Source organism: Micropterus dolomieu, linkage group LG18, assembly GCF_021292245.1.
Source record: "Micropterus dolomieu isolate WLL.071019.BEF.003 ecotype Adirondacks linkage group LG18, ASM2129224v1, whole genome shotgun sequence".
Taxonomy (NCBI): domain Eukaryota; kingdom Metazoa; phylum Chordata; class Actinopteri; order Centrarchiformes; family Centrarchidae; genus Micropterus; species Micropterus dolomieu.
Window position 1 is genome coordinate 13,976,878 of NC_060167.1, and position 20,497 is coordinate 13,997,374.

At 39.5% G+C, this 20,497-nt stretch overlaps 1 protein-coding gene across 7 annotated transcripts in view; it reads right to left on the minus strand.

The window, feature by feature from the left end:
• Positions 1–20,497, minus strand: part of LOC123987544 (cadherin-22-like) — a 289,311-nt gene that overhangs the window by 66,986 nt on the left and 201,828 nt on the right. For 5 of the 7 annotated variants that reach the window (XM_046076538.1, XM_046076534.1, XM_046076537.1 and 2 more), the window contains 3 exons: positions 17,387–17,760; positions 16,654–16,862; positions 1,037–1,331 (listed from right to left, as the gene is read on the minus strand). In XM_046076538.1, the coding sequence (XP_045932494.1) occupies positions 1,037–1,331; positions 16,654–16,862; positions 17,387–17,405 (523 nt within the window). In that variant the 5' untranslated portion in view covers positions 17,406–17,760. Of the gene's footprint in view, positions 1–1,036; positions 1,332–16,653; positions 16,885–17,386; positions 17,761–20,497 lie in introns of those variants that run through there. The other 2 variants (XM_046076535.1, XM_046076533.1) reach the window with 2 other exon arrangements.

The window sequence follows — 20,497 nt, forward strand, 5'->3', positions numbered from 1 at the left end:
TCAATTGCTCTGTCCCTCTCTCTCTCTCTCTCTCTCTCTCTCTCTCTCTCTCTGTCTCTCTGTCCCTCTCTCACTCAGTCAGTCAGTCACACACATACACACACACACACACACACACACCCCATTCAGTTTTAGAGAGCACTGTAGGCAGAAATGCCCATGGTTTGGATCATGCTGAGGAGGCAGGAATTAATTCCAATCAGGCTTGAATAGGGAAGAGCCATTCCATTTTGCACTACTCCTGGAGTCACTCAAACAAGAAGCACCCCCCAGCTCTACTGCATATGCACAAACACACATGCACATACCAGTATCACCCACACATGATATTGTGATATCACTTGACAGCTTAACAGTTTTGTTTATTACACATCAGCTGTGTCTTTGACATTTACACCACACTTATGAAGCCCCTGACACCCTCATTCACCTATCTTTTGCATTTCACTGAGTGAAATTTTAAGCAACCATGGGGTGCATGTGAGCACATATTGTTGCTCACAATAAAACATTGTGGTCTCAAGCCGCCATGAAAATGTGGTGTACCCTCCGCATCATCTGCTCTTCTGGCGCAACCTCTCCTCTGCCCCTCTTTCCCCCTTATTCCCCCTTTTATCATCTGCCTCATAACAGTGTGTCAGAACACAGCCATCTCCATCTCATTCCTAACTTAAGGTCATAGGCCCGACAGAGTGTAGGGATCCTCTTCAAATGTCCATGTCACCATTCTTCTCATCCTCAATGAATTCACTCATTCCACATCATTTCATCTAACATCCTCTGTCTGCTTTTTCCTTTTTCCATTTTCACAATTGGGGAGATTTTTAGCATATTGCTCTTCTTGGCACTTTCTAGCTTCCCCCGAGCCCAGGACAACGCAATATGTTACAGACCCTACTTATGTATCATGAAAATAGCTGTAATATAACTGGTAATTCTGTGCAGTATAACCACCTTTGGGCCATCCTGAACTCAAAGTTTGATACAGCTCTCCAGATGGTTCCTGTCTGACTGCACTGCCTGTTTCTCGCCTTACCTATGGGTGACAGTTCTGCCACGCTGCCGATATAGGGACCCTCCAAGAACTTTGGCTCACTGTCGTTGATGTCCTGGACCTTGATGACAAACTCTGATTCTGGTTCCAGTGGGTCGTTGGAGAGCCGGTCCCGTGCCTGAGCCCTTAGTGTGTAAAAGGCCTTCTCCTCTCGGTCCAGTCTCTCTGTTGCATGGATGTCTCCTGTTAGCTCATCAATGATGAAGATGGAGCCCGCCCCTTCTCCAGAGATAGTGTACTTGATGTTGCCTTCACCTTCGTCAGAGTCTGTATGGATCTGTAAATTGATACAAAATAGACAGTAAGTTTATCAAAGGAGGCAACCCCTATAGTTTGTTTTATTCTATTTATTATAACACCAATGCAAGTCTTACTCCTAGAAATGGCATTTGTATAGTACTTATTTGCAACGGCAAATACATTTTGATGAAAACATACAGTGATTCCGCCCAGATTCAAGTCAAGTCAATTTTATTTATATAGCCCAATATCACAATTGTCCCTAAAGGGGCTTTCCAATCTGTACAGCATACGACACCCTCCATCCTTCGGATAAGGAAAATCTCCCCCCAAAAAAGCCAAACGGGGCAAAAAATGGAAGAATATCTGTCTCCGAGATGGACAGACACATAGATTTTGTGTATACAGCATAGATCAACATACAGTAGTAAAATTGCAGTATGGACAATTAGGACTGTCATGATATTATGTCTCTGATAATGTCATGAGGTGAGAATTCAGAAATTGTTTCCTTTAATTTAACCAAGTGTGTTACATAAATCCAATCAATAAACGTATTAATCTTAATATACTTAAGCTAAGAAGCAGTGACCAAAAGAAGAATTCTTAAGACCTTAATTTTTATGAACATTTTGAAGCAGACAACACAACTGGTCACAGCACAGATTGGGAAGGGGTCAAGTGTTCATCTGTGAATGGAGCTGGGTCATTTGATGCCACCTGAACCAGCTCCATTCACTGATGAAGAATGTTACATGCTTTTGAAAGTTCAGAAAAACTGACTGACGTCTGAGTTGAGATTATTATGTCATACAATTTGCGTGGAATTTAGTTTCAGCCGCTGTGAATGCTGATGGTTTGTGTAATTGATAGTTGTCAGAAAATGACATTTGGCCATCAGCCATGACCAAAATAAATTAGTGAATTTCTTCCATCCATTCCCTTATCTTGTTCCACAGTAGCAACTGCAGCTTAAGGCCTTCTCAGAGCTCCCTACAGACCAGTCATCATCGCTGTCGTGAAAAAAAGACACCACAGTTGTAGTGATGATTTACATCTTTTCTGCACAGGAAGTAAACTAGGAGATCAAAGTCATTTCAAAGATTGTTAAAAGGTAGAGACATGTAGGTGCTGGGACTGAAAAGTGAACTTAAAAGAGCCCTTATAAATCAGAGCTATAGTTCCCCCCCTAATGTGATTAGAAGACATTCCAGAGGCAGCAATAGGCGCAGCATCAGCCCCCCATCCCAACCTCCCCTTTGGCTCTTTAGTAAGTACTAGACCTGCTCGCTCGCTCTCTGTCTCTCTCTCTCACACCTTCTATCTGAAATTATAATTCAGAACTGTCTATGCAGTGTAACTGTGGTTCAATCTACTGAGCAGACCAGGGGAGAGGGGAATTGCCCTGGCCTCCCTGGTTAATATTTTATAAAGGCTTAATTAAATACAGGCTTCTATCACCCTCGCGGGGGTTTTCATTAAGTATTTGTCGTAAAACCGCGGAATAATGCAAGCTTGTGCCTTGATATTGCTTCCCTCATCCATTTTCCCCTCCCTTTTTATCTGTTTTTGCCTTTTCTCACCACTCTGAATCATCCTGAAGACAAATACATGAACAGTCAGAGGAAATATACTGCCGGGTACTTTGGTGGTATCAATATTTCAGTTATAATAAAAAAAGTTTCATTGGTCCAAACTGAGAATTATCCAATAAAAGTGTGCATAGTCATTCGCTACTGGATATGTTTCTCCCAGACAATCTCTCTTACCCTCTCTCTGAATTTCTAAATTAGATTCTGCAGACAAGAATTTGTGTGAAATGTTGTCATTGTGTGTTAATTCAATTGCACAAATGCTGGCACCACACAGGGAAGTTCCTAACTACTGTACATGTCCTACTGTGCGTGCTTGCATACATACACACTAACACACATACACACACACACACACACATGCACAGTGAGTTCGTCATTCTGCTAGGATGATGCTATTTCTCCCCCCTCAGGCTGGATATACCCATCCGTCTGTCAGTCTATCTTCACTGGAGTAATTCAAGTTGGCAGCTTAAAAAACACACACACTACGCTTAGCTAAGTTGTTCTCTGCAAAGTAAAGGTCAGTGCCAGGACGTCACTTGCTTAACAACAAATAACCAGGAGTGCAAACTTGCCCTAAACAAATTTACATGAGAAGAAGATGGTGAAAAAACAAACTGTCCGTTACTGCTGAACAAACTCTCCATTATCGCTGAACGAGAATCATAGGTTGAATCTTCTGAGCTCTTTGTATTTAATATTATGCAGCTGTGGCATCTGATGATATAATAATGATATAGTAATATGAACAGGGGTAGTGCTTGAACAGGGGTAGCGCTTGAACAGGGTAGCGCTTGGGCTTGGTGTATTAAGATTTTCTATTTTCTATAGCCTACCTATTTTCATAATTAGGTAGCTGATTGCCACCGACATTTAGTCCCGTCGGGTTACAGTTTATAAATATAGCCTTCCTAAATAAAATCAAATGTAATGGACTGTAGCACTTTATCACTCATTAAGGAAATTCCAGTCTGGTAAATGATGAATGAGAAACGCTGTATAGTAGCCTAATAATATTAACTAGGACTGAATGATTTTGGAAAATAATGTAATTGCGATCTTTTTTTTACCAATATTGTGATTGCAATTTAATATGCAATTAAATTTTAGGCTCTTTACCTTCTGTATATTGACAAGCATTAAATCAGTATATAGTATGACCAACACAATATTAAATAGATAGAACTACACTGTTCTTTCTTGTGTTATGATGAATTAGGTAGAATTATTATTATGAGAAATGAAGATATATCAAATTATTAATATGACAAAGATAATTTGAGTCAAGTCATGGCATTAAATAATATGATATAATATCATCAGGTCGGCCTACCTACAGACCACAAGAAAAACTATCTCACCACAGTGTGATACAGTAAGCACTCAATACAAAAACCACAGTTCAACCACCAATTAATGAGTCCTTATCTCAGTTCTAATCTCCAAGGAGTCCATCTTTCTGGATCCCAGTAAGCAAACCAAAAATACTCAGTTTGAGGTTCAATTCAAAAGGCCAACGAAAATAAAACCAAGTGTCTCCTCTCCTGTAATAGACAAGCTTAGCAATTCTCCAACAACACCGGAGTCCGCCCCTCCCCCGCAGCCTGCGATGCTGGTAAGCGGCGCACTGGCTGTAACCAGGCTGTAAAGTACAATTTATACCTCTGCATAGCCCACTACCCTACGCCGTCTCCTATGGCGTAGCCTGACGCGCACCTCCTCAAAAATGTAACTACACGTCGAGCCGACGCGGAACCTAAGCTCTGTGATTGGTTGGCTGGGTAGCCTTGCAATGCCTCCGAGTGGATCAATATATTTGACCCGTCACAACCCGAGCGAAATGACTCGTTTCATTATCAGAATGTGATCCATTCAGTCGATGACATTTGAACGTTAGCGGAGGGCTAAACTGGAAGTTAGCCTGCTTGGCCAGCAAAAGTCAACACAGTGGATGCTGTAGCACTACTGCAGACTAGCGTTTGGGGGTGTAATTGCAGATTGACGGACACACAGACGCACAAGTATAAATGCCTGGCTACGTGCGTAGCTAGTATAAATCAAGCTTAACTCGGGACAGACTGGGCCTTTCTGTTGTGCATTTTTCCTGTCCGTTAAAGCTGCGGATGGCCCGACGATTTCACCCACCACCAAGTTACCCGCGGGTAGCGGGTGTTACTTTCATTCCCTTTGTGACACTAAAGTTTATGTAGTGTCAACTTCTGTCAAGCTTAAGGCCATTGTACAACAAGAAGGCAAGGTACAGCGTAACATGCAGACAAAGCATCAACTTCGTCTGCAGACTGTTTTCCTCTTGGGTGTCATGTGACCTGAGTGTAATCGCAGCCTTTGCGATTAGAAAATCTAATTTTATTACATCGCGATAATATTGCAAATGCAATTAATCGTTTGGCCCTAATGTTAAGCATTGATCCTTCTTCCACTCCTGCAATTTAAAGCCTATCATGGTCCGCGTTGGCACGCATTCATATTTCTAGCTCCACCCAATTAAAATGGAGGATCTGCCTTTATTCACCTGTCGCCATGGTGAATCGTAGTATCGGAGGTCCATTGATGATGTTTTTTTTTCATCCCCACGCACGCACTTCCATCAGGCTCAACATACTCAGAGTTGTTTCAACTAATTTTGGAACCGAAAATTCAGAGTTTCCCAGTTTTCCCACTTCCCAGGCTCAATCAACTCAAAGCTCAGGGATAAGCTCAGAGTTTGTTAAGCCTAGAAAGGTGGTCATAAAAAGTTTGTAGTTTCTTCATTGACAGAGAACAGCAGCTTTGGTCAGTTTAAGAACAACAGAATCTACTTAGGATTATGGTACTTTTTTTTTACCAAAGTGAAAATGAGTTACCAATGGAATCCATGGTTACAGGCTGAATTTAGGCTGACCACTGCCAATGATCTCTGTCTGTAAGAAAACCAAAAACATTTTATAACCACCTTTCAAGGCTGCAGAGAGAGAGTTTCTACTCAGAACATAAGTATTACTTTTCATGCAGACATACTGTATTTACATTTAAAGGCAGGGGTGCACATCTTCCTACAAATACGCACAGGAGAATGCATTCAGAATTGGTCAGTACAGTACGGATTTTCTGCATTTTGTGACATACCTGAAACATCAGTCTGATACTATAGCATTTTAATAGCGCAAAACAGTTACTTAAATTCTATGGCCAATTTAAATTTAACATTAACCAAAACATTTTGAGAAGGAGTTATTGGGTCTTCTAACTTCATGTTTCGTTATGTTAACCCAAGGTTTTGAAACTGTGAGGCGTGCGAGAGAGTAGGAGAGATGTGAGGTAAAAATACCATGCGAGGTGAAAGGGACACTTGAATGCTGGCGTTCTAAAAACAATGGGAAGTTAGTTATTGTTGTTTGGCCGCTGATTTGGCCTGCTTATCAACACAGTCAGCAGTTGGAGTCACTGCAAAGGGTATGACACGCAACTCATGGAGGCAATTAAGGTACTTTTAAAACCCTTAGTGCATGACTGCCATAACACACACACACACACACATATTTTTATATTAGTGTGACTTACACAAAATGAAACAGAAACTGCCAATACAGCATACTTTTAATGGTGCCACTTTGTCAAAATGTAACCATATACCATCCATTGTCAACTGCTTATCCTGCGTACAGGGTCGCGGGGGGGAGCCAATCCCAGCTGACATCGAGCAAAAGGTTGCCAGTCCATTGCAGGGCCACACATAGACAGACAACCACTCACATCCACACCTAAGGACAATTTTGGAGACACCAAGTAATCTAGCCTGCATGTTTTTGGAGGAACCAGAACACCCGGAGTGAACCCACGCAGACACAGGGAGAACATGCAAACTCCACACAGAAAGACCAGGGCAACCGGGGGTATTGGACATTAAAACAACTACAGAAATTGTCTAAGTTAAAGGAATAAATGACCTGTATGCCACATTCACTGCCACAAAATTTCACACTAGAGCACAGCTTCTCAGACCAAAACAAATGGGCACTACGGCCCACCAGACTCCATTGAACAAACAATCATTTTACCTTGCATATCAACATATAGACGCTTTCATCGGATGCATTGCAAAAGTGATGTGCCTGGTCCAAAGTTAATGTCCGTTCTGTTTGCGTATTACTGGGTTTGTGTTTACTGGCTAATATGGCACCGACTACAAACACAGTGAAAGTTAAAAGTTGAATTGTTATTGTTATTATTAAGTTTTGGCCAGAGTAATGCACATGCACAGTGCCGTTTTTTTTTATGTTGTTACCGTTTAAAGCATCAATAACGCACTTCAGACTGGACAGACACAAAGTAAAACTCACCAAAACCATCTTTGTTAGTCTTTCCACTGTTCCTATAATTACAAACTCTGAATTGGTCAAAATAATGTTAGATGACACAAGAAACAGTCATTGTACCACCCTCCTCAAAGCCAACAGTTTCATAGCGAGGGACTCACGTGAGTGGCCAGACTGCCTACCAAAACAAAGCAGAGAAAAGCTCGGATGACAACACACCCAGAGTGGGAGTGATGTCATTCTCTGCTCAGGACACCATTGCTCCACTATATCTTTACATAGCAAATAGTTGTTTGCTGCTATACCAATGTTCAAAATCTCATATACAGAACCTTTAATTCAGCTTTTTTTACCTTTACCTCGTTTTGTACAAATATTTTAACACAATCATATGCCCATGTGTACATTGTAATTATTAGTTAAATGGATCATATAAGCTTCAGCTGAACTTTTGGGAAGCATTTTTTTAATGAACGAGAATATTGATTTACTTACTACAAAGAGATTACTTCACAGCCAGTATGGAAAGAATGATTACAGTGATCAATAACTCTCTCGACATACTTATTACACTGGAATATAGCAGTAATATTGTAGATATGATAAAAACAGCCTTACTAAAAATGTGTATTTGTTACTGTACTCTGGATTTTAGTTAAAGCTTATGCAAATAGTAGTTAGTGTAGTGATACCTTAGGGTTTACAGTGGAGCGCTGTGGGGTGACTCAGGGGAGAGTGAGGTTGAAGATGCCCTGTCAGGTTCACCTTTAGGTCATAACAAAGTGTCTGGCTGTCAGTGTAGGCTAACCTGCTGAAGGGGATGACATATGACTCACATACAGTGACAGAAAGTTCTTCTTATTTAGTAGTCAGCTCTTTTGTACATTAAAAGTCCGTTAATGCACAAACTCTGACAAAATAAATGAATGACAGAGTAGTTAGTGATAATTTGCTGTTGGAAAAAAATAACTTTTAGAAATTTAAAACATCTCTTGGACCTGCAATCCCACATGTTCTTATGACAAGCTTGTGAATTTCGAAGCACAAGTAAATGTACTATGTAATAACCAACATCACATGACAGAAGAAAAAAATAAAAAAGAATAGAATAGCACGACATTTGGGAAGCAAGATTTTACATTTCCGGTGGAGATAACAGAGCTTGGGCTGCACAGAATCCTTGTTATATTGAGGGTTTCAAAGCCGGAGCAAATTGGCTGTCTTATATTTAAGTCTGTGTAATCAGGAGTAGGCCTGCCACATTTCACTGCAGCTTGTCAAGCTCTCTGATCTTAACAGCTTCAAAGTGTTAACAAGGTGACTGTATCAGAGGTAGCCTATTGGAGACAGCTATGGGGAAGGAGGGGTAAAAACCATGGGAGACAAGAGTGGGGAGAGTAAATGGCAGCATAGCGGAGGGTATCATAGCAGAGTCAGAGGGAGAAGAGAAATTGGGGTGGGATGGGAGGCAGACCTACAGAATTTAGGCAGAATATATAGGATGGAAATACAGAGATAGGAGAGAAAATAGCAACATAACATGGTAATGACATTATTTAAAACATTATTTAAAAATAATTTCAAAAGATGACAAGCAGCATAAACAAAAGGCTTTCTTGTCCTCCAAAGTGGGAAATGTGGTTCCCTAAAACGCCATGTCCAACAGCACCACAGTTTCTGTTTTTTTAAAATTCCTCCAATCTTAAACTGTTTTGTTGGTATTTGATGACAGCCTTGTGATGTAATTGGACCTACATATGACTAATTATAGCTATATCATTACGTTGAGGAGAATTGCTTTAACTAGGCATAGTACGTGCAATTTTCTGTTGTCTGATCTATGGCCACAACACGTTTTCCTCTCATTCATAAAAGCACACATGGCATTAAAATTAAGCAACCCAAGAGTACTCAGGTATCACGGGGCACAGAAGGACCTCTATATTGAATCAGAAAAATATAAAATAGGTCAAAACTTCCAACAGTTTTCTCCTATTTCACTCCTCTTTTTATTTCTTCTAACAATCTGCTGTTTTTGACTCGCAGTGAAGGAACCAAAACAGCAAACAGAAAACTACATACAGTATGCTTGTTTTGAGGGTTAGGCTATATATTATATCAAATACTACACCAAAGCTGCTGTAGCTCAAACCAGAACTACAGGATAAGAAACACCATAAATGTAATTGATATTCTTCAGAAGGATGTAGACCTTTTGGTGAACAAAAACGAATAGGCCATCTGCTTCATTTGGCTTCAAGTTGAATGAAGAGAGTTAAAAAGGGACAAAGACCTATGTACATACATCCATATAGATCAGATAGTTGGAAGGATATAGAAAAACAAACAAAACTGCGAAAACTGTACACAAAACACTGGAACTATACTTTTTGCTGCAGAAATGTAAACACGTGCACATGCCACATACATAGTCCAACTCTTTCTCTTTTTTTCGCTCTCTCTCTCTTACACACACACACACACACACACACACACACACAAACACACACACACACACACACACACACAGACACACACGCAATGGATTTATTTCAGACAGTTTTTGTCAAAATAGAGGAGATTGAAGCATGACAGAAGAGAAGAAGAATGTGTCATTTTTTGCCACCTTTACTGCCTTTAACAAACACCATTTAGGATTATGTGGGCTCAACGGCAGCTCTGTCTTGTACAAAAGTATACTTCCTTTATACTTCCTACAGTTGTATCATTTAAGTCCAAGGGGATTTATTACTCAAATGTACTGACTAATGCTGCCAGTTTAATGGCACATGAGTGACCATTTTATTGGTAAATCTGATTTCATTAGCGGAGTAGTGGCAGCTACAGTATGAGACAGAGCAATCTTGGCAAGTTTTGCTGAGTTGGGGTAAAGTAATATGAAAAAGAAAGCTTGGTGTAATTGTCCAGCAGAGAGGCACACTCCTTGGCTTTAATCCTCTGCTGGACTTTTGGTATCAACACTTTAATTTCAGCAGTATGGTCCAGCTGTGTGTGTATGTGTTAGAGAGAGTGTTACACTCAGGCAGACAGAAAGTCAGATCCACGCTCACACACACCATTAACAGCTCTGATAGAACTGGCCGGTGCCCCAGTCACATGAAGTGCAATAACTTTGGATAATTTTATTAATACAATCATCTCTCTTCGCCCCCTGCTGTGTCACTCCCTCGAGCTCCCCTCAGCCCTTTTACATCAGTTCACTGCCTTCCCTGGCAACCTGTCCTGTAATGAATCACAAGTCAATGTATGAAGTACATTCTTTCCCAGTCTCCCTTTACTGCCTTCCCTCTTCCTTTGTTCCTTTCCTCATGCGAAAGCTCTATTTCTCTCTGACTCTCTCTCTGTCCCCCAGCAGACAGCCTGTTGGCCTTGTTGTTGGTCTTGCCAGCAGGAAAGCAGCACGATCACAATGGCAGATACATAATGGCCCAAGGATAATTATCCTGTAACACCCGACTCTGCTGTGGAGAACATCTCCATTCATTTGTAAGAATAGAGAGATCAATATATGTAGATGCAATATTAGCTGGTCAATTGGCATGTCTAAATGATTAGAAACAAGGGGATCGCATGACTGATGTGTGTGACTCAGTCTCATGCTGTCTGCATTAATATTCCGTCTTTTCATATCACGTCCTATGTAAAGCAATCGAATTGTACATGCTGTCCACTCTCATCAGCTCACTTGAGAAGAGGGGGAAAAAAGACGAGAGAAATGTTGCCAAATGTACGCGTGGCACAGAGATGATAGCAAACAGATTTGATTTTATATATATCATTATCCATAATTACATTTAAATAAAATAACATTCAATAATCACATTTCTGGTGTCAAGACATTGTCTTCAACATCACAGAGAAGGGCATCCCTGAGGCTGTCAGCACTGAGTAATGTGCTTTAATGCCGCTGTTTAACCAAATAGTTCCGGGTACTAAGGGGCTACAAGAACTAAACACAGTCCTGGGAGTCTTTTTTGTTTCCACTGTATCTGAAGATTTGTGAAGTTTCAACAAATTAATCGGATAAACAATGGTTATGTTTGAGACAGTTTTCGTGCATAGCAAAAGTACAAGCCAGACTGGACATAATATGTCCAGGCTTGTTGACATTGTTGCTTACTGTGTGAATGAAGTTGTACACGGAAGCCATGTTTGACTAGTGAATTGTGGCTGATGATTCCTGGGCGATCAGAAAGTACTTGCTCCAGAGCAGAGGCTTTTTGGGATCCAGGCATTCTAGCAATGGAACTACATTTAGACCCTGGATCCTCTGGTGGAAAGGCAGGCATGGTTCTCGAGTTAAAATCGTACCCGGGCCTCTAAGACAAGTTCCTTCCATTTATTTGCAAAACAAATGGAATTAAATAGAATTACTTGGGTATTGGATTAGTCATTGTTTAAAAGTAAAACAAAGCTTTATTTCAGAAGGTCATCATGCTTTTATTTCATCCAGGTTAGATTTTTGTAATTTACTTTATACAGGGTTGAACCAAAAAAACATCTCACACCTTCAACAGGTCAGCTTACAAACACTAGAAGATAGGATTACTTTTAAAGCACTACATGGTTTTGCTCCCAGCTATATTGCTGAGTTGCTGCTCCCCTATGAGCCAGAACGCAACCTCAGATCCTCAGGCAGGGCTCTATTGGCTGTTCCAAAGTCCCAGCTCAAATCTAAAGGTGACCAGGCTTTTGTAGTCTGGCCCTCAGCTCTGGAACTGCCTGCCCGAGAACCTGAAGCTTGCAGGATCTGTGAATACTTTTTAAAACATGACTTTAAAAAAAAACATTTTATTCATTTCTAATGCACTGTTCTATTTTCAAACTGTCTTTCATCTTTACTGTCATCTACGGAAGCCCTAAGCAGCCATCGATTCAAACATTTCTTTACTCCATTTTCCCGTGATAACGGGATAATGATCATGATCTTGAGATAACAATACTGTTTTCCCGTGATAACGGGATAATGATCATGATCTTGAGATAACAAAACAGTAATTCGACACATTTAATGGTAATTTCACAAATTGTCACTGGTTAACTCAGTTGATAGAGCACTGGACTCATACTCTTGGAGTTGTGGGCTCAATTCTCTCAGGAGGTCCACATCTATCAACCTATGGACTTCTCATTTCCCCATCATTCCCGGAATGAGGAAATTCCTGTGCTTCTCATTCAGGGGAATCCATTTAACGTTGCACATTTCCTGACAGCTATTTCAGAACCTTTGAAATAGCTAAGTATATATCTGATGATATATATCATAACAGCTTTGTTGGAGAGGATGATAAAAAACACACAAAAGAAGAAAAAATGCTGTCAAAAGCAGGAGTCAAACCTGCAATCTTTGGATTACAAATCCTCCACTCTACAAACTAAGCTAACCAATCACACAGCAAGGTACTGAAATTATCTTGAAGAAACACACCTGCAGACCCCTGTATTCAGCTATGGTTTGTTATCTTGAGACCACAAGATAATTATTCCGTCATCACGGGAAAACGGAGTAAAAAGGGCTTCCGTAGTCATCAATGTTGTAAACTATGTATCATTTAAATTGCTTGATTTTATATCTTGGTTTAAGGCCTACAATGTTTTAAATCTAGTGCGGGTCTTGTAAAGCACTTTGTAACTTTGATTTGACTTTTGATAGGTGCTCTATTAATAAAGTTTGTTATTATATTTTTATTACTTAACTCACAGTAGTTATGTATAGCTATGAACAGTGTATAAGGGTCATTGTAGAAAACAATTGTAAGTATGGGGGTAATATTCAGAGAAAGAAACTCTGATTAAAGTCATAAATTTAGGAGAAAAAAATATGGAAATTCTCTGAGATTAAAGTGGTAAATTTACAAGAATTTTTTTTTCTGTCATAAATAATACAAGAGTCAATGTACCTATAAGAGAAGAGGTGAAGCTTTCAGACAGGCAGACATGAGGGACTGCAACAAAGCCACTTAAAAGTCACATTTTAGTCATTTATAAATATCTACAGTTCTTCCTCAATTTCTTTCTTTGAACAGAATGAAGTCATTGTTAGGGCTACCAACGTTTGTTTGTGTTTAACTGTCACTGTTTGTAGTAATTTGCTAATTGGGCTGTGTGGCTCCTTGCTGAAGATTGGTCTGGCCACTGCCAGCCCTGCCTATATCCTGCTTGTTGTCTGAGGATGCCAATTGGAGCGGCACCCCTCCACTTCCTCCAATCCAGAAGCTGCCTATGGTGACGCTAATTGGAGCGATGCGCCACCCCTTCCCCCAATACCATAGCTGCCAGCAAGACCGCTCCAACCTTCAAATAGGGTGTCGTCCTGGGGTGCGTTTCCCAAAAGCATCGTTGCTAACTACGGTAGCAACTTCTTTGGTTCGAACTATGCAGTTGCAATGCAACTGTTTCCCAAAACCCTCGTTTGAACTATGGAAGTAACTAAGTTGGTAACTTGCATGGTACGAACCATCGTTAAGCGAAGCAGGTGTTTCCCGAAACCATAGTTCCGAAGAACGTTGGCACTATGGTTAGAAGCTTAGTTCACGGTGACAACGTCACAGATAGCAGAAAACGCAATGTTAGGAGGTGGATGTAATGTGTTTTAAGCAAGGAACGTTAGATAATCCTGCTGTACAATATATTTTTAAATGTAGTTGTAAAAGTGCTTTTAAATGTATTTGTCGGGTCATGGGTAGGGTTGCATTATTTCAGTAGACCATCTACGAACAACATGTGTTTTTCTCACAGATTACCCTTCTGTCCACAATAACTTAATTTAATATTAGTCATCCAGTACAAAGGTTAAAGGACAAAACAGAGAATGTAAAGACTTTTAATACTACCTTATTGTATACATTTCATACATATATACATACATTAAAATTCATGAAAGTACTGTAATGAATAAATCCCTGAGAGTTTTCTTTGCCTTTATAACAAAGATAAATAGAGAACTCACGGGAGTCGAACCCGTGTCTGTCTCAATAGAGAACATGGATAAGCTCAGACACTGAGCGATTCTCAAGATCTAGATGGCTAATGCGGCCAAGGGATTAATAATAGTGTTTAAGTGTTGACATGAAGATACTTGCAGATTAAACCTATTTTACTAAATGTCTTGTAATCGCTAATAGTTCTTAATCTTTTCTTCTAAGTTACAGACTATTGTAGGCTATGTAGGCTAAATAAAATGATTAGGTTAAATATTATTTATATTGTTGATTTCATTAATACTGTTGTTGATTTTCTTGTTATTGCTGGTACAACCATGATATGAAAAGCCTAAATAATAAGTTAGCATAATGATGTCACTTATATCGGCCACAATTGTATTCAGGCAGAATACGACAACGTTTTGTGAGTTTCGTGCTGTGAAAGTCAGACGAACACACCTGGAAACATGTTACTTCGAACTACGTTGGTTCAAACTAAGTTAGTTCAAACCACGGTGGTACCAACAAGGTATAACAGTTCTGGTAAACCGTCGTACTTCAGATGTTTGTTAGTTTAACGATGCATCGTACCAAGATAGTTCAATGCTACCTTCGGTGGTTGTACGGGAAACGCACCCCTGCTTGGGCAGCTCTCATTCTTGTGATCAGCTTGTCTTGTTGCCACTCTTGTTATTTTGTTAACTGTGTTTGAGTGGAATTGTTTGTGCTAGCGTTGAAGCTAATTAGTAGATAGATTTAGTGTGTTTGTTTAACCCCTACTCGGGTATAAACTATGATTTGTCTGTGTCCTCTCCTCAGAAACCAGGCCAGGGTTTAGCTTTAATACTGATTCGGTTTGCACACGTAGCTCTCTTTATGTTAGTTCCATTAGGTTTAGGAGTGCTGCGCTCTTTGTGTTTGGTTTGAATTAACCAGAGAGGGTTTTTGTTTCATGCTTTTGTTTTCAGTACTTAGTTAAAAATCTTGTTTCTAGAGAACTCCTTTTGTTATATTGTTTTCAGTTGTTGACACAGCACCCTCTTGCCATTTCTGTTGGTTGAACTCCTTTTTTGTTAAACTCGCTGTATAAATAAATATATTTACTATACCTGAACCATCTGGTTTATGTTGCTTCCCTTTCCACTTCCGAGCTGGGTCGTAACACTCATAATTCTGGCTGGTGAAAGTAGCTTATATGTGATAGCTATTGTTATTAATATCTGCATACCCTGCATGCTTTTAATAGAGGACAGAGCCTTTAATAACATAAGCACAATTGTGTTTCCAAAGTTTCTTTCTTGTAAATTAATGACTCTAATCTCGAAATAACTCGTAATATTATCCCCCTCCCCTGGCTATGTATTATTACTATTATTTGTTTATACCTACAATGGTTCTAATACGCAGCTCAATACGTAGCTCAATAGGTAAACTACACACTAAATGATGTGTTATTTTTCTGATTAATACTTGTGATTCAGGCCAACTGCCAGTGTTTCCCATATGTAATGGATATGGCATAGTAAAGGAACCATTGATAATACGAAGAAGGTTTAGGTTCTAACTAAGTTTTGATACTAAAGAATGCCCAAATCTATATGAGTTATAGACCGGTTCAAAACACCTATGCAAAATTTCACAATGCTTCACAATAAAATACAATACAACAAAATGAAATCTAGCATCTTGTGGTAATTGTTAGGGGTGGCACACAATTAGTTAATACCTGTAATGTATGTTTTTGTTGTGATTAAGGTGTATCAGTGTACTGGGTTAAATGAATGGAATATTACTAACAATAATGATACAGCTGGTTGTAGATATGCTGCACATTAAGTCCAGACAGTGTTCATATCTTCTTGATATCTTCTCAAATCTTCTGATACTGCACTAGACTCTAGCAAAATAAGCTAAATTCTGTATTTGCTCCATGTTTACATTGTGAACCATTAGGAGCTCCATCAAATTACTAAGCTCTGATCATAGTTTTTTCCTGAAAAAAAATATTTTTGTATAATGTATTATTGTTTTTTAATGTGGAGCTGTCAGTTGATGCAATAACATGAATGAACAGACTCTGGTATGTATGTGTACTTCTAGATAAAATCAACTATGACTTACGCAGTGTAACCTTTTGAATCACTTAAGTAGATAACATTACAAGCAGGAGACAGTAACAATGGAAACCCATGTCAATGTAATTGCATTAATTGCACCCTTACTGCAGAGATTGTATTGTTTTTTAAAAAAACCTTGATTTTTATATATAAAAATCGTGTTGACTACAGTTTGTGGATCTCCTAAAATAGTAACTGAATTTATAAACAAATGCTTGCCCTTGGAGGCCTATTTAGTTTGCTGTATATCTAGATTTGCGTGCTGTATTTTTACATCTTGGGACTCTGCTCCTCAAAGACATTCAAAAAAGTCATTTCAAAAGAAACAGTTCAAGGAATCAACATTCTAAAAGTTCTTTAGATATATCACAAAAATAGATGTCTTACCTTTCCCACATATAGTGGCTCTGTGCCCGTGTACTCCTCCACCACAAAAAATTGGTTCCACACCCATCCTCTCTTAACCCGTTCAAGTGACGAGGGTCCTTCCTCCTTTTTGCTCCCTCCTGAGTTTGAACCACTAGTCCTTGAGGACTCACACCAGCCAAAACTACAGCAGTTTAGAAGTCCCAATGCTGCTAACAGTGTCCAAGCCCCTGCTGTCCAAAAAAGAGCCATTTTGACAAAAACAAAATAGTAAAATAAAAAAAAAAGAAAGAAATCCGGCCTGGGTCTACATGTAATATACAAGAGGTGTGCAGATAGGAAGAGTGTGTTGCTTGTCGTTGTATACCAAATAAAACTCCACCAGGGCAAACTTAAAATGTCTTTGTGTGAGGACTTCAAAGTTAATCCATGGGATCACAAATAAATCTGAAGTTATCTGCTGAATACAGAGCAGGTCATGGAGCATATTGGATTCCTACCACCCGCAGAGTACCTGTGTGTTTTGTAATGTGGTCGGTCATTCTGATTCTATAATATCTGCCACGCTTTATAGAGTCTCTTATATTTTTATTTTTATAATTATGACCTAATGTAGTGAAACAAACAGACTTTGGAAAATGTCTTTCAAGCAACAGATGTTTCTAGATTGACTCAATCATCAGTGGAGAAACTAAGGGGAGACAGGGATACAATGGCATTAAGGAACATGCCCTTAAAGAGTGATGGTTCCTACCCATTCTTGACTTTGTCATTTTTACTTCTTGCTGTGCTTCTGATTTCCCTTCTAGCCATGTCACTTCCAGTGGTTGGTGCGTGTTTAATGTGGTGGTTTAATACAAAGCTGTCCAAAAATTACTCTATTGAAGGTTTTTGCCAAGAAAGCTCTTCTATCGTCCAGTTCTTTGAAAAGCCATGACTAGTTTTGCCTCCTGAAGCAGAATCCTGAAGAAAACTGAGAAAAGGCCAATTGATTTTACTGTTGGTGATTTTGTTTGATCTTCATAGCTTATCCCTTCAGAACAATCCAGAGGTTTGGAAAGTTTATTCTGCAAAGGTCCTACTGTATTTCTTTGGCCATCAGTGAGTCAAAAGCAGGAAAAGGCGAACCTGTAAGACAGAAAAGAAAATTGCTGTTATCATAATTGCCATTTGGGCTGAATCTTGATACTTGATACCAATTGATACTTTTAAAGGTCATTCTGAGCATCAAAGTCAGTGTTTATAGTATTGTATTTTTTGTTTGTTTGTTTATCGCATGAATAGTGAATGTGTTCCAATTTGTAAACAAGAAATAAAGAAAATAATCTAAATTTCTCTAACACCACCTTTCTAAAACAAACAAACAAACAAAAATCAATAACACCACCTTTCTGGTCATCTTGCCTTTCTTTTTAACTCTGTGTGCTGTGAGCCACAAAACCCATACTGTGTTTGTGTTCAGCAGACATTCTAACAATGTGCTGTGAGCTGGAGAGCAATGGCAGAACAGTGAAAAGAGGACAGGAAACCAGGTGTGTGGAAAATAGGAAGGAAAGAGAGAAGAGGGAGAGAGAGGTCATTGTTCATCACACACCAGACCCAAAGCATCTGTCTGCCTTTCGTCCGACTGATGGAGCGGCCCTAACATCCGCCAGCTGATTAATTGCATGAGGGAGCACTAATTGGATAAAAGTATTAATCAATTAATTCTATCCAATGAGGCAACAACCCCCTAATACTTCAAACAAACATTGGAAAGCAGCAGGCGGGGAGCGGACACGGTCCTCGACTGTTGTGAAACATGCACAGAGGTTAGACAGAAATACAGAGCTGACGGGGCAGAGAAAGAGGTTGGGGGTGGGGGAGAACGTGCAAAATAACAAAAAGAGAATGAAAGAAATAACTACAAAAATGAAATAATGAGTGAAAGACTAAAAGAAGTAACTAGACAGACTGGTGTGTGTGTGTGGCTGTGGGTGTGATTAATGGTCTCTTTGAAACATTCAGAACAAAAGACGGATGACAAAAAAAGGAGGAACCACAACATTTAGGATGTCTCCAGCCTTACGACCTCAAAAAAGGAAGATTGCAACACCAGTTGAAAAAAAAACTCCTAGCCAGCAGGTGGCTTAACATATTGTATTTCTCCCAGCTAGAAGAGGACTTCTAATCTCACTGTCCTCCTGTCCGGTAGCGTGCTTGGAGCTTCCGGAAATAATTCCTTCTCAGACTGTTGGTCAAGGCAATGTCCGTGGTATTGGAAACCAACTGGGGGTGTCCAATATCCAGAGCAAACAGTTCAAGAGCAACTTGATCTTAGACCTCTTTGTTCACTTGGTTCTGTTGGTGTTGTTAATGGAGAAACTATATTAGGGATTAGGCACATATCATATATTGGTGATCGTATTTAGTGTACAAGTGTTTATTTACTACTTGAATCTGCTTCTCTTTAAAGCAGATTCAAGTAGTAAATAAACACTAAAATAAGGTGGAAAATGACCTAGAATAACCTACTGTCAATACAATTACGACATAGACCTACACCGCTACCGCCCCAACCGGTCGCTGCCGCCACAGTTACACAGTCTTAATGAGAGCTCAACAGTCCGGGGAGTGGGTGTGTCGCGGTTCTGTCTCTCGGATCCGCGACACAAGACCGTGGACTTTTGTGTCACAGTTTCGGTCTCGGTTTCAGAACCACCATTTTAGTTTAACATGTTAGCATGTTAACATTCTACTTAGCACTAAACTCAAAGTACAACTGAGGCTAAAGGGAATGTCAATAGTTTTGGAGGTATCCTGATGGGACATGAATGTAGGCTATGTAATTTTCATGACAATGCATCCAATAGTGGCTGAGATATTTCACTCAAAATCAAAAATGCCAACTTGATGGTGGCACCATAGGAAAAGTCGAAGGATCATCAAAGTCATTTAGACGTCATCCTTCATTAATGGTTTTAATAAATTTCATTGCAAAATCATTCAGTAATTTTGTATTATATATATTTCAGTCTGGATCAAAGTGGTGGACTGACTAACAGGCCGCTGGTGTGGCTAAATTAGAAATTATAGAAGAGGCTGAGATATCTTGACTTTTAGATCCTAATATGGGTCAAGCTCCAAAAACACTTGATCCTACAGTCCCATTATACAATATAATGTAGTGAACAACAGTGTGGATTTGTGCATTTTATATTAAATAATTTAGAGACTCAACTCCTCTTTTCTCTCCCAGAGAGAAGCAGGGGGTTTGATTATCAACCCTCTACAGACGGCTGAAGAGACCCAAAAGAAAGGGGGGTGGAAAGGTCGCTTTCCCTAAGTGCTATTCCTGAGCAGCCTGATCGTAAAACTGGCACCTTTGATTCCGCAGCCTGACTGTTAAACTGACAAAAGGGACATTAACCAGCGATTAGCATTTCCCTGAACAGCCTATCAGAACTCTCCTTAAAAGGGGGCAGGAAACCCTAAACTTACCTCATCAAAGGGATACTTCTTCTCACCCAGGTGTGACAAAATCCAGGACACCAAGGACAGCCCTGAACTTTATGTAAACAAAGACTGCAGTCTCCAAAGACTCAAAGCATTACCTGTTTAATTAAATAATCTTTTAGTTACTTGATTCCGTTTGCCTCTATTTGAATAGTTATGTTACCATGTTGTTGCTATCTGTTGTTGATATTATTGCTGAAAATAATCTAAATAAGTTACTTTTGCAGTGTTTTAATTTTCAGCAAGATTAAGGACACTCCTTCATTTTATGGGTAACCAATGCTTGTTCACAATACTTTCTCACACAATTCCTTTAGAAATGATGATAAATGTCATACTACACGCTATTAATTGCCAGCTTGAATTTAAG